Source organism: Nicotiana tabacum, chromosome 5 (genome assembly GCF_000715075.1).
Source record: "Nicotiana tabacum cultivar K326 chromosome 5, ASM71507v2, whole genome shotgun sequence".
Taxonomy (NCBI): Eukaryota; Viridiplantae; Streptophyta; class Magnoliopsida; order Solanales; family Solanaceae; genus Nicotiana; species Nicotiana tabacum.
This window is the reverse complement of record NC_134084.1, coordinates 129034134-129048549: the sequence shown is the minus strand read 5'-3', so window position 1 is coordinate 129048549 and position 14416 is coordinate 129034134. Positions and strand designations below refer to the sequence as shown.

At 40.8% G+C, this 14416-nt stretch overlaps 1 protein-coding gene across 3 annotated transcripts; it reads right to left on the bottom strand.

Moving 5' to 3' along the window:
* Positions 1-10551: 10551 nt before the first annotated feature.
* Positions 10552-13260, bottom strand: LOC107765779 (putative serine/threonine-protein kinase). 3 transcript variants are annotated; one of them, XM_016584468.2, is made up of 6 exons: positions 13021-13260; positions 12599-12714; positions 12384-12450; positions 11702-11939; positions 11460-11610; positions 10552-11293 (listed from the first exon to the last, which is right to left on the bottom strand). In XM_016584468.2, exons 1-6 carry the CDS (start codon positions 13097-13099, stop codon positions 10928-10930), a joined length of 1017 nt encoding a protein of 338 aa, XP_016439954.1. In that variant the 5' UTR covers positions 13100-13260; the 3' UTR covers positions 10552-10927. The 3 variants fall into 3 exon arrangements, with proteins under 3 accessions (XP_016439954.1, XP_016439952.1, XP_016439953.1); XM_016584466.2 differs by having other exon boundaries at positions 11702-11942; positions 12234-12450; positions 13021-13258; XM_016584467.2 differs by having other exon boundaries at positions 12234-12450; positions 13021-13257.
* Between the last annotated feature and the right edge of the window lie 1156 nt (positions 13261-14416).

The window sequence follows — 14416 nt, the reverse complement described above, 5'->3', positions numbered from 1 at the left end:
GTTATTTTTCATAACATTTCAAACGGGAAGAAGCTTTGGGGAGCAAATTCAAGGGAGGATTCAAGAGGGTTTCTTAGAAGTAAGGTCTTTGGTCCCTAAATTCGTTTTTATGGTGATTTTTAAGGTTGTAAGCTTGAAATATATGGGAAAATCAGTAGCAAATTGAGCGTTAAAGCTTGAAAAATTGGAGACCTAAAATTAGGGATTTGAGGGATCAATTGTGGTCGAATTTTGGTACTTTTGGTATGAATGACCTCGTGGGGGAATAAGGATTCCATTGATGTAAATTTTGCCGGATTCCGAGACGTGGGCCCGGGGGTCGGGTTTTAATCAATTTTGGGATTTTGATGTAGTTTGATTATTTTTGAGTGGGTTTTGTTTCCTTAGCATATTTTGATGGTTATATACTGATTTTGGTTAGATTCGGGGCATTTGGAGATCGAATCGAGAGGAAAAGGTATCGCGGGCTAGAGTTTGGCTTGGCTTGAGGTAAGTAACGCTTTCAACCTTGGTTCTGCAGGTTCGAAACCCCGAACTATGTGTTCTATGATTATTATGAAGGTGACGCTATGCCAAATGACGGGGGTATGGGCGTGCACCGTGGGAAACGCAGCCTGGATCATTCCAGAACACCGCTTAGTGGTTCTTTCTTAACGATTTCTGTGCCATAATTATACGATTTAGTTGTTGAGATGTAAATCATGCTGATTATCATGTTAAGGCTTCACGCCGATATTATTGAGACCCCAGAGGTCGTTTCTTACTGTCATATCATTTATTTTACTGATATTCTGTACTCAGTCCCTTCCATGCATATTATATCATGTCTCAATCTCGATTATTATTATTTGCCACATTTTACTGTTGACTGGGCTAGTATCATGACATCTGGAGCCCGTGTGTGAGACTGGTGAGTTATGACTACGGGAGGCCGAGAGCATGATATTGAGTGATAGTATGAGATTGTGTTGCACACCGCAGCGAGATATTGAACAAGCCTTCGTTGGCTTTTTTATAGCGCTTGGGCTAATGAGAGAAGCCCCTCTGGAGTCTTACACCCCCAGTGAGCGCAAATGATGATATTTAGGGATGAATCTTCCCTGAACATAGATCTTGTCCGAAGTATTATACCGAGAGATGGATCTTCCCCGTGATGCTGGACTGGCCTGTGTCCATGGTACTGGATGACTGCGGTCAATGATGTATATTCTGGGATGGATCTTCCCTAGGCTGGATGGCCATATAAAGTACTGAGGGGTTGAGTACTTGTGAGTGGAGGTTCATAGAACATTGATCATGCTAGTTGTGCATTTATATATGTAAAATCCTTGAGTTTTGAACTTCGTACTGTCAGTTGCATTTAAATACTATTGAACTTTACTTGAACTAAGCATGTCTACTTTTCCTGTTCAGATATATGTTATTACCTATTATGGTTTGGTCCGTCACTACCTGTCAGTCCATAGGTTGGACTTGTTACTTACTGAGTTGGTGTACTCGCGTTACCCCCTGCACCCCTGTATGCAGATCCAGGTATCTCGGGGCACGGTAATAGTTGCTGATCTCGTTAGTTGGAGACTTTTTGTGGAGATTGTGAGGTAGCTGCTTGGCGACCACAGTTCCGCCTTCTCCTTTCCTTATCTTCCTTTAGTCTATTTGTTTTGGATATTCTCACACCGTGTTGGTCATATTATTTCGATCAGTTGTAGTAGTTTTTGGCTCATGACTTAGTGACACCCGAGGTTGGGATTGTGCTTCTTTCTGCTGGATTTTGATTTCTAATTTTTATCTTATTGGATTTCTGTTAAAAATTATGATTTACTTAAGTTTTTATTTGAAAAATGGAATAATCGGAAATAAGTGGCTGGCCTAGTATCACGACAAGTGCCATCACGACATGGTTTTGGGTCGTGACATGTTGGTATCAGAGCCTAGGTTTCATAGGTCTCACGAGTCATGAGCAGGTTTAGTAGAGTCTCGCGGATCGGTACGGAGACGTCTGTATTTATCCTCGAGAGGCTGCAGAACCTTTAGGAAAAACTTTGTATTCTTGAATTCTTGTCGTGCGAATCTGTTGATCCAAGTACTAAACTTCCGCCATTCTATTCTCTCACAAATGATGATGACACGTGCCACTGGTCAGGATGGACGACCACCAGTACCACCAGCTGGGGCCACCAGAAGTCGAGGACGCGGCCGAGGACGCGATCGAGGCCGTGGTAAGGGCAGGGGTGTGGTCCGTACAACAACTAGGGCATCACCTGAAGATCCACCCACCGCCTTAGTTCATGATCAGGCTCTAGCGTGGGATGCTCCAGTAGTGCCAGCTCAGGCACCAACTGTGACTATTGTTACTCTGGGTCTCCAGGAGACTTTGGCTTAGATTCTGATTGTGTGCACTATTCTTGCTTAGGCAGTCACAGTTTCTACTACAGTAGCTACTTCTCAGGTCGGGGGAGGCACTCAGACTCCCACCGCCTGTACACCCGAGCAGGTTGTTCAGGGACTCCAAACACTGGAGGCACCACCAGCCCAGTCGATTGCACCTGCTCAGGATTTTGTAGTTCCAGTTATGCCTGATGACGAGCAACGTCGATTGGAGAGGTTTAGTAGACTTTAGCCTCCGACTTTCAGTGGTGAAGAGGGCAAGGATGTCCAGGGTTTCTTGGATAAGTGTTAGAGGATGTTGCGTACAACGGGTATTCTAGAGACTAATGAAGTCTCATTTACTACTTTTTAGTTTTCTAGAGCTGCCTTCACTTGGTGGGAGGCTTATGAGAGGCATAGGCCTATTGGTGCACCACCCCTTACTTGGCATCAGCTCTCCATTCTCTTCTTAGAGAAGTATGTGCCACATTCTCATAGAGAGGAGCTCCGCAGGCAGTTCGAGCAACTGCGTTAAGGAGATATGACCATGGCGCAGTATGAGATGAGATTTTCCGAGTTGGCCCGTCATACTATCTGGCTATTTCCCACTGATAAGGAGAGGATCAGGAGGTTTGTTAATGGTCTCAACTACCAGCTACAGATTTTTTTGACCAGACAGAGTATTTGGCGCTTCTTATGAGGAGGTGGTTGACATTGCTAGAGAGATTGAGTCAGTTCACCGCCAAGAGCGAGAGGAGAGGGAGGCCAAGATGCCTCGGGGAATTGGTAGTTTTGGGGGTTCTTCTTCGGGAGGCCAATTTCAGCACGACAGAGGCCGTTCATTCAGACATGCTTAGCTATCCCGTTGAGGTCACCGTGGTGGGTCATATGGCCATGGCTCTCATAGTTCACATCAGGGTCACTCGTCTCTCAGTGCCCTTCTAGCTTAGAGTTCGACTCAAGCACCATCAGTTTAGGGCTCATCTATGCCTGGTTCTTCTAGTGGGCATCCTGGTGCTTGGGGCCTTCTTCAGTCCCCACTGCCATTTGCTGCGAGGGGTTGTTTTGAGTGTGGAGATTTGGGTCATATCAAGATGTTCTGTCCCCGTCTTACAGATGGTTCATCCCAGCAGAGGAGTCAGCCTTTGGCTCCAGCACCAGTTACTTTCCCACCCGATCAGTCAGCTCGGGGTGGAGGTCAGTCAGCTAGGGGTCGCCCTAGAGGGGAAGGTCGATCAGGTAGTGGTCAGGCCCGTTTCTATGCCCTCCCAGCTAGACCAGATGCTATTGCTTCAGATGCTGTGATTACAGGTATTATCTCAGTCTACCACAGAGATGCCACTGTATTATTTGATCCTGGTTCCACCTTTTCTTATGTGTCATCATATTTTGCCCATTATTTGGATATGCGCCGCGAGTCTCTTGTTTCATCTGTTCATGTATCTACTCCGGTGGACGATACTATTATTGTGGACCGTATATATCGATCGTGTATCATGACTATTGGGGGTTTGGATACCCTAGTGGATCTCTTGTTGCTTAGTATGGTCGACTTTGATGTGATATTGGGCATGAAATGGTTATCTCCGTATCGTGCTATTCTAGACTGTCATGCTAAGACAGTGACATTGGCTTGCCGGGGTTGCCAAGAATTGAGTGGCGAGGTTTGACGGATTATGTTCCCAGTAGAGTGATTTCATTTTTGAAGGTCCAGCAGATGGTTAGGAAGGGTTTTCTTTCTTATCTGACCTTTGTGAGGTATGTTAGTGCAGAGACTCCTACCATGATTTAGTTCCGGCAGTGATGAACTTCTCGGATGTGTTTTCTAGAGACCTGTCGGGCATTCTACCGGACGGGAATATTAATTTTGGTATTGATTTGGTGTCGGGCACTCAGCCCATTTCTATTCCACCATATCGTATGGCACCAATGGAGCTGAAGGAGTTGAAGGAGCAGCTTCAGGAACTCCTTGATAAGGGGTTTATTTAGCCTAGTGTTTTGCCATGGGGTGCTTCTATTCTATTTGTAAAGAAGAAGGATGGCACTATGAGGATGTGCATTGATTATATGAAGTTGAACAAGATTACAATTAAGAACAAGTATCCTCAGCCTCGCATTGATGATTTATTCGACATGCTTCAGGGAGCGAGGGTGTTCTCCAAGATTGATCTGCGTTTAGGTTATCGCTAGTTGAAGATCAGGGACTCAGATATTGTTAAGACAACCTTCAGGACCAGATATGGTCATTATGAGTTCCTTGTTATGACTTTGGGCTGACCAATGCCTTGGCAGTATTCATGCATTTGATAAACAACGTGTTTCAGCCTTATCTCGACTCGTTCGTGATTGTTTTCATTGATGATATTCTGGTATACTCGCAAAGTTAGGAGGAGCATGCGGAGCATTTGAGGGTTGTGTTGCAAAGATTGAGGGAGGAGAAGCTTTATGCAAAGTTCTCAAAGTGTGAGTTCTAGCTCAGTTCAGTGGCTTTCTTGGGGCACATGGTGTCCAATGAGGGTATTCAGGTTGATCCGAAGAAGATAGAGGCAGTTCAGAGTTGGCCCAAACCATTCTCAGCCATAGAGATTCGCAACTTTCTTGGTTTGGCGGGCTATTACCGCCGGTTCGTTCACAGATTTTCATCTATCGCATCGCCCTTGACCAAGTTGACTCAGAAGGGGGCTCCATTCATGTGGTCGGACGAGTGAGAGGCGAGCTTTCAAAAGCTTAAGACCGCTTTGACTACAACTCCAGTGTTAGTGTTGCCATCAGCTTCAAGCTCTTATACCGTGTATTATGATGCTTCGAGAGTTGGTATTGGGTGTGTGCTGACGCAGAAGGGTAGAATGATTGCTTATTTTTCTCGTTAGTTGAAGGCCCATGAGAAGAACTACCCCGTTTATGATTTGGAGTTGGTTGCCATTGTCCACACGTTAAATATTTTGAGACAAGCACGTGTTCAAGCAGAAGGATCTCAATTTGAGGCAGCGGAGATGGTTGGAGCTGCTAAAGGACTATAATATTACTATTTTATACCATCCGGGAAACGCGAATGTAGTGGCCGATGGCTTGTGTAGGAAGGCGGTGAGTATGGGAAGTCTTGCATTTATTCCTGTTGGAGAGAGACCTCTTGCAGTTGATGTTCAGGCCTTGGCCAATCAGTTCGTGAGGTTGGATATTTCAGAGCCCAGCCGGGTATTGGCTTGTGTGGTTTCTCGGTTTTCTTTATTTGATCGCATCAAGGAGCGTCCGTATGATGATCCTCATTTTCTTATCCTTAAGGACAGAGTTCAGCACGACGATGCCAGAGATGTGTCTATTGGTGATGACAGGATATTAAGGATGCAAGGCCGGATATGCGTGCCCAATGTGGATGAGCTTCGGGAGTTGATCTTGGAGGAGGCCCATAGATCGCGGTATTCCATCCATCCGGGTGCCGCGAAGATGTATCAAGATTTGAGACAACATTACTGGTGGAGAAGAATGAAGAATGACATTGTGGGATTCGTAGCTCGGTGTCTCAATTGTCAGCAGGTGAAATATGAGCATCAGAGACCGGGTGGCTTGCTTTAGCAGATAGATATTCTAGATTGGAAGTGGGAGCGGATCACCATGGACTTCGTAGTTGGACTCCCACAGACTTTGAAGAAGCTTGATGCTATTTGGGTGATGGTGGATCGGCTGACTAAGTCCGCGCACATTATTCCTCTGTGTGCTACCTATTCTTTAGAGCGGTTGGCAGGGATCTATATCCGAGAGATTGTTTATTTGCATGGCGTCCCGGTTTTCAACATTTTAGATAGAGGTACTCAATTTACTTTACAGTTTTGGAGAGCCGTATAGAGAGAGTTGGGTACTCAAGTTGAGTTGAGCACAACTTTTCACCCTCAGAAGGACGGGCAGTTCGAGCGCACTATTCAGATATTGAAGGACATGTTGCATTCTTGTGTCATTGATTTTGGAGGGTCATGGGATCAGTTTCTGCCGCTCGCAGCGTTTGCTTACAATAACAGTTACCAATCGAGTATTCAGATGGCTCCATATGAGGCTTTATATGGGAGACTTTATAGATCTCCAATTGGTTGGTTAGAGCCCGACAAGGCTAGGCTTTTGGGTACAGACTTAGTGCAGGATGCTTTAGACAAGGTGAAGGTGATTCAGGAGCAGCTTCGTACACGTAGTCGAGACAAAAGAGTTATGCTGACAAGAAGGTTCATGATGTGTCCTACATGGTTGGGGAGAAGGTTCTACTGAAGGTTTCGCCTATGAAGGGCGTTATGAGATTTAGGAAAAAGGGTAAATTGAGTCCTCGGTTCATTGGGCCTTTTGAGGTGCGTTGGAGAATTGGGGAAGTGGCTTATGAGCTTGCTTTGCCACCCAGCTCATCGAGTGTGCATCCGGTATTTTATGTTTCGATGCTCCGGAAGTATATTGGCGATCCGTCTAATGTTTTGGATTTCAGCACGGTTCAGTTAGATGATGATTTGACTTATGATGTGGAGCCAGTAGCGATTTTGGAGCGTTAGGTTTGAAAGTTGAGATCAAAGGATATAGCTTTAGTGAAAGTGCAGTGGAGAGGCCGGCCCGTGGAGTAGGCTACCTGGGAGACCGAGCAGGAGATGCGTAGCAGATATCCTTACCAATTTGAGGTTTCAGGTATGTTTCTTGACTCGTTCGAGGACGAACGTTTGTTTAAGAGGGGGAGAATGTAACGATCCGGTCGGCCGTTTTATGAGTTACTGCTCCGTGTCCCCCATTTCTACTTCTTATTGTCTTGTTCAGCTGTATAATATGATATCAGGTTGGTTGGTTCGGGTTCGGAGAAGTTTTGGAAAGGAATGAGACACTTAGTAAGCTTAGGTTGGAAAAGTCAACCGGATGTCGGCTTATGTGAAAAAGGGATTGGATGTGAATTCTGATGGTTCAGACAGCTTCGGAAGGTGATTTGGGACTTAGGAGCGTGATCAGCATGTGTTTTGGAGGTCCGGGGTAGATTTAGGCTTGCATTGGCGAAATTGAAATTTTGGAGTTTTCCAATTGATAAGTGAGATTTTAATATAGGGATCGAAATGGAATTCCGGAAGTTAGAGTAGGTACGTTGAGTCGTTTGTGATGTGTGTGCAAATTTCAGGTCATTCGGACAAGGGTTATAGACTTTTTGATCAAAAGCGGAATTTAGAGGTTTTTAGAGTTCTTAGGCTTGAATCCGTGGTTAATTTGATGTTTCGATGTTGTTTTAGGTGTTTTGAAGATTGGAATAAGTTTGGAAGGTGTTACATGACTTGTTCGTACTTTTGGTTGAGGTCACGGGGGCTCGGGGTGATTTCGGATGGTTGACGGGAGGTTTTGAGTTGGAATTGGTAGCTGAAGTGCTAAGTTCCTGTCATAACTGTACCTGCGGCTTGGGGACCGCAGGTGCGAGTCCACAGAAGCGGAACTGAAGTCGCAAATACGGCCAAGAGAAGGAAAGGCTAGAGCCGCAAAAGCGAAACTTTGGGCGCACCTGCGCCATCTCAGGTGCGGTGGTTGGGCGGATAAGTGAAATTCGCATATGCGCACCTGGGACTGCAAGTGCGGGTCCGCAGGTGCAATAATTGGAACGCAGATGCAGTTTTGCTAGGTCAGAACATATATATTTCACCCTTCGCGAATTTGGGTTATTTTTCATAACATTTCAAACGGTAAGAAGCTTTGGGGAGCAAATTCAGGGGAGGATTCAAGAGGGTTTCTTAGAGGTAAGGTTCTTGGTCCTTAAACTCGTTTTTATGATGATTTTTAAGGTTGTAAACTTGAAATCTATGGGAAAATCAGTAGCAAATTGGGGGTTAGGGCTTAGAAAATTGGAGACCTAAAATTAGGGATTTGAGGGATCATTTGTGGTCGAATTTTAGTACTTTTGGTATGAATGAACTTGTGGGGGAATAAGGATTCCATTGATGTAAATTTTGTCGGATTTCGAGACGTGGGCCCGGGGTTTGGGTTTTGATCAATTTCGGGATTTTGATATAATTTGATTATTTTTGAGTGGGTTTTATTCTCTTAGCATATTTTGATGGTTATATACTGATTTTGGTTAGATTCGGGGCATTTGGAGGTCGAATCGAGAGGAAAAGGCGTAGCGGGCTAGAGTTTGGCTTGACTTGAGGTAAGTAACACTTCCAATTTTGGTTCTGCGGGTTCCGAACTATGTGTTCTATGATTATTAGGAAGGTGACGCTATGTCAAGTGACAGGCGTATGGGCATGCACCATGGGAAACGCGGCCTAGATCATTCCAGAACACCGCTTAGTGGTTCTTTCTTACCGATATCTGTGCCATAATTATGCGATTTAATTGTTGAGATGTAAATCATGCCGATTATCATGTTAAAGCTTCACGCCGATATTATTGAGACCCCAGAGGTCATTTCTTGCTGTCATATCATTTATTTTACTGATATTCTGTACTCAGTCCCTTCCATGCATATTATATCATGTCTCAATCTCGATTATTATTATTTGCCACATTTTACTGTTGACCGGGCTAGTATCATGACATCTAGAGCCCGTGTGTGAGACTGGTGAGTTATGACTGAGGGAGGCCGAGAGCATGATATTGAGTGATAGTATGAGATTGGGCTGCACACCGCAGCGAGATATTGAACAAGCCTTCGTTGGCTTTTTATAGCGCTTAGGCTAATGAGAGAAGCCCCTCCGGAGTCTTTACACCCCAGTGAGCGCAGATGATGATATTTAGGGATGGATCTTCCTTGGACATGGATCTTGTCCGAAGTATTATACCGGGAGATGGATCTTCCCCGTGAGGCTGGACTGGCCTGTGTCCTCGGCACTGGATGATTGCGGTTAGTGATGTATATTCCGGGATGGATCTTCCTTGGGCCGGATGGCCATATACAGTACCGAGGGGTTGAGTGCTTGTAAGTGGATGTTTATAGAACATTGATCATGCTAGTTGTGCATTTGTATATGTAAAATTACTGAGTTTTGAAATTCGTACTGTCAGTTGCATTTAAATACTGTTGAACTTTACTTGAACTATAAGCATGTCTACTTTTCCTGTTCAGATATATGTTATTACCTATTGAGGTTTGGTTTGTCACTACCTGTCAGTCCATAGGTTGGACTTGTTACTTACTGAGTTTGTATACTCACGTTACCCCCTGCACGCCTGTGTGCAGATCCAAATAGCTCGGGGCACAGTAGCGGTTGTTGATCTCGTCAGTTGGAGACTTTCTGTGGAGATTGCGAGGTAGCTGCTTGCCGACCGCAGTTTCGCCTTCTCCTTTCCTTATCTTCCTTTAGTCTATTTGTTTTGGATATTCTCAGACCGTGTTGGTCATGTTATTTGGAACAGTTGTAGTAGTTTTTGGCTCATGACTTAGTGACACCCGATGTCGGGATTGTGTTTCTTTTCGCTGGATTTTGATTTCTATTTCTTATCTTATTGGATTTCTGTTAAAAATTATGATTTACTTAAGTTTTTATTTGAAAAATGGAATAATCGGAAATAGGTGACTGGCATAGTATCACGACAGATGCCATCACGACATGGTTAGATTTTGGGTCTGTGACAGCTTTTGACTGTTATAAAACTGTACATATATCAAATATAACCTTTGGGGTTTCCATTTGAATGGAAATGTGAAGAAATATTATTCCTTAGAACTTAATTACTCTAGCTGTAAACACAATGAATACGACCGTTCCTACTTTACATATTATATTTAATATATTCTGGAGACATTATAGTGGCTGATTCATTGTACTCTATTCAAATCTAATAAAGTAGAACTGATTATTGTATATTTACATGTTTATACAAGAAAATAACTATGAATAATAATTGATTGAAGGGTAAAAAGGTCCCTCAGCGTTTGAGGGGATATTTCCGTAATTCAACTTGGACTTAAAGGCTTTCCACTTATAATTGATTGAAGGGTAAAAAGGTCCCTCAGCTTTCTATTTTTGTTTCTACACGCGCTTGTGTAAGGGTCTCAGACCCATACTTTACAAGTTGAGATGTACAACAAGTCACCAGTAGCGTTAAAGTGATATCGATTCGTGAGTTCAAAGAGAGGGGCAGAAATATATATTAAGCCTTCAAATAAAATTTACATATTTTCTGACGTCATAAAGAAGAACATTAAATACCACAACTGTTTTACAGTTATAAATATTTAAATAGTGTTAGAAAAAGTTATAATTAATTGAAGAAAAAATTTATTTGGTCCCTCAAATCCAAAAATTTGTTATCCTTGTTTGTTACCCAAGGATAATATCTGCAGCTTATGGAACTAAATATTCAAATAAAGGTTAAAAAAGAAAGAAGTCAGAAGAAAGACCTACTCTAAGCTACATTTGTTCAGAGCATTTTCATTTCAGTCTCTTCAAAGCCTCAAGAGGCAGCTCGGTGCACTAAAACTCTTGCTATGCGCGGGGTCCGGAGAAGAGCCACATCATAAGGGTTTATTGCACACAACCTTATCTTGTATTTTTACAAAAGGCTATTTTCACGTATCGAACCCGTAACCTGCTGGTCACATATTCAAAGCCTCATTGATTTATATCTTCTCAAAAACAGTAGGCCAAGTTTTTGTGTTTGAAATATACACTTTGTACCAACACTTTCTAGCTATAGCTACAGCATTGGAGAAAAAGCTGTTAGAAGATTGCTTTTGACCTATCTTAACATCTTTCAGATCAGCAAGAATTCCAGGCTGAGTAATCTTTATGTCCTCTAATTCCATATAATTGGAACTGCTCAACATCTTTATGACTGCAGACATTTTGGGGCGGAGACTGGCGATTTCTTGCACACAGAGCAGGCCAATCTTCAAGAATCGGACAGCTTCATCGCCACAAAATTCTCCATTTAACACAGGGTCTACTAGCTCTAATAATTTGCCACTATTGTACATTTCCCATGCCTGAAATAAATACACTAGTGAGATTATGCTATAGAAGGATACTTGTCTTATTTTTCAAGTTCTAATTCCACTTATTGCCACTAATTACCTTTTAGATGACCTGATAATATAAATTCTTTTTAACATTGTTAATGTATAGAAATTAAACATTACGAAATATGATTACCTTGTTAACTAGGAAATGTTCTCCTCTCTCAATGTCAAAAGCAATTACAGGGCAACCGCTGACTATTTCTAGCAATAAGACTCCAAAGCTATAAACATCTGATTTCCGAGTTAAATGTCCACTAATGGCGTATTCTGGAGAAAGATAGCCTCTTTAGGCATAAGGTAATTAAGTCAAGAAACTAACAACATGATCAACAATAAACACTCAAATATGGAATCCAAAATGTACTTTGAACTTACAATGTTCCGGCAACTCGGGTAGTAATGTGGGAAGTTTTTTCTGGGAATAGCCTAGATAAACCAAAATCAGCAATTTTTGGTGTAAAATTCTGATCAAGAAGTATATTGCTGGCCTTAATATCTCTATGTACAATGTGAGGATTCACTTCTTCGTGAAGATATGAAAGTCCCTTTGCTATTCCTTTTGAAATTTCTCTTCTTAGTTCCCATGTGAATTTACTTCTGTTTTGCTCTTCCCCTGCTGGTCAAAACAATCAATTTAAGCCAACTCATTGTGATAACATTCCTCCAAAATTTAATATGATAGAGATATTAAAGAATGCGTTCAGTTATATACGCCGTTAGTGTAAGAAATATTTAAACTATCATGCCATCTTTAATTATTTGTTGTAGCAGGTAACCTGTATTATTATCAAGATTACATATACCAAATTTTAAAGAGGCTAACTTGTAGATATCCTTTGAGTAACCTGATCGCATTTAATTTCTTTCACGGTAACAGTGTATATAACTTAAATGCTTAAAAATTTACCTAGAAAAGATTGTGTTAGACTATTGTTTTCCATGTAATCATAGACTAAGAATCTGTTGGTTCCATCCACACAATATCCTCTGAGAATGACAAGATTTTCATGTCTGATATCAGACAATGCAGCTATTTCTGAAATAAATTCTCTTTCACCTCGCAATGTTTCTAATTCAATTGATAGAACCTTTACAGCCACAATGCTTCCATCTTCAAGCCGACCCTTTTCAAGAAAAAAAACCAAATGAACATCAGCATCGAATGCAGTCAGGAAAAAAATGGCCATCCCTCGCTCTAGCTGGAATTGGCTATATGAATCCTCATTGTTCATGTTGTTTCATTTAAAACCGTTTCAATTCAAAGAAACCCACCTTGTAAACAGAACCAAATCCTCCCTCTCCAATTCTACTTGAAACTCTGAATCCATGAGTTGCAGCCTTCAATTCTTTGTAAGTGAACACTGAAAACTTCTGAGCTCTTTGTCCACCTGTTAGTAGAATTTATATCCTTAAGTAATAGGAATAATATTATACGACAAAAAGGCAGCCCGGGATATGAGGCATCCTGCGTTCATGTAGGGTTCAAGGAAAGGCCGAATCAAGGGGTGTGAGATGCAGACAGTCTACCCTAATGCAAGCATTAATGGCTGCTTCCACTACTCGAACTAGTGACCTATATGTCATACGAAGATAACTTTATCGTTTCTCCGAGGCTCCCTTCGGTGGGAATAATATTATCAAGACCGTAAAAAATGATAAAGAAGTTAAAGAGGAGGATTTGAGAAGTTACGTACCATATGGGATAATTTGGTTGGCATCCATTGTACCAGATGAGGAACTAAAACAACTGGTAAATGGAAAAGGAAACTTCATAGTAACTGTTTGATGAACTCAAATCTTGAATTTGGCTTACTGCAATTTAGTTTTGGTATGCTGATATTTCCACATTAATAGCAAAGGAGATGTAAATCAAGAAGAGACGAAGATGAAGGGAAATAGAAATCAGCTTCATTTAATGGAAATATATCGTACCCGCAGATTTTGACGATTTCTGATCTTTGAAATATACAGTGTTTTCTCCTTTTTTTAATATTTTATGTATCTTCCTGGGAGTAGTACTCTTTTTTTCCCTTTCAATAAAGCCGTCACCATATATCAATTGATAGATACTTTGCCATGTGGTCTAATTTAATATATTAGTATTGTATTGTAATGATATTTGATTAGAAATCCACGACAAAGTTGACATTCTGGTCACTATACTAGTTAAAGTAGACTCGATACATTTTAGTTTTGAAAACTAGACACAATTTTTAACAAACTAACAATAGAAAACTAACATTATAAATTACCGGTAATTAACAAATTATTTTGACAATCTCTCAAAATCTATATATATTCTAAAACAAGAAAGTTTGCATTGTGGTTAAGCCAAATAACAAGCTACTATAAAGCCACTTGGCAATCTCAAAGAGTTTGTGGGAGATTGTCAAATAAGGAAATATCACTTAAGAACTATATATGAAATTCCATTTATTGAAATCTATATCTATATTTATATCTATCAATATATATTAAAGCAAGAAAGTTACCATATATATTTGACATTATGGTTAAGCCAAGTGACAAGCTAATAAATGTCAATAGTATATGGTAACTTTATTCTATATTTGACTATTTTAGTTATCATAATATATATATATACAGAATTTGAATTAAAAGATAATTTGAATTTATAGATAAAGTTCTAAAATTCGAATTTAAATTAAAAATAATTTTTTTTTATCATGTTATCATACTTAATTCGATTAATGATCATATGCAATCATGTTAGGAACTTTTGTTATATTTTATAATTATTTAAATACTACTTCGCCTCTAGCAAAAAAAAAAACTACTCCATATAACTATAAAACTCTTTCACATTTAAAATCCTATAAGTATAGTTCTTTGAAATATTGTAGCTAGATTTGAATAAAACGAAATTCTTTTAAAATAAATGTAATATATAGGGTACACGTCTATATTTATCTAAATAACAAAAAAGAGTTTACAAAACCAAATAAAATTTTACTTACATATATAATAAAGTAAACATACATGCTAGACACATATACATATACATATACATATACATATACATACATATTAAAGCAAGAAAGTTTGCATTATGGTTAAGCCAAGTGGCAA

Bases quoted from the DNA above. Each gene is read 5' to 3' on its own strand.
- LOC107765779 (XM_016584466.2), bottom strand. From the start codon at position 13,099: ATGAAGTTTCCTTTTCCATTTACCAGTTGTTTTAGTTCCTCATCTGGT. The intron at 12,715-13,020 runs GTACGTAACTTC...TTCTACTAACAG, and splicing joins CAACCAAATTATCCCATATG to GTGGACAAAGAGCTCAGAAG. The intron at 11,294-11,459 runs GTAATCATATTT...TATTTATTTCAG, and splicing joins AACATTTCCTAGTTAACAAG to GCATGGGAAATGTACAATAG.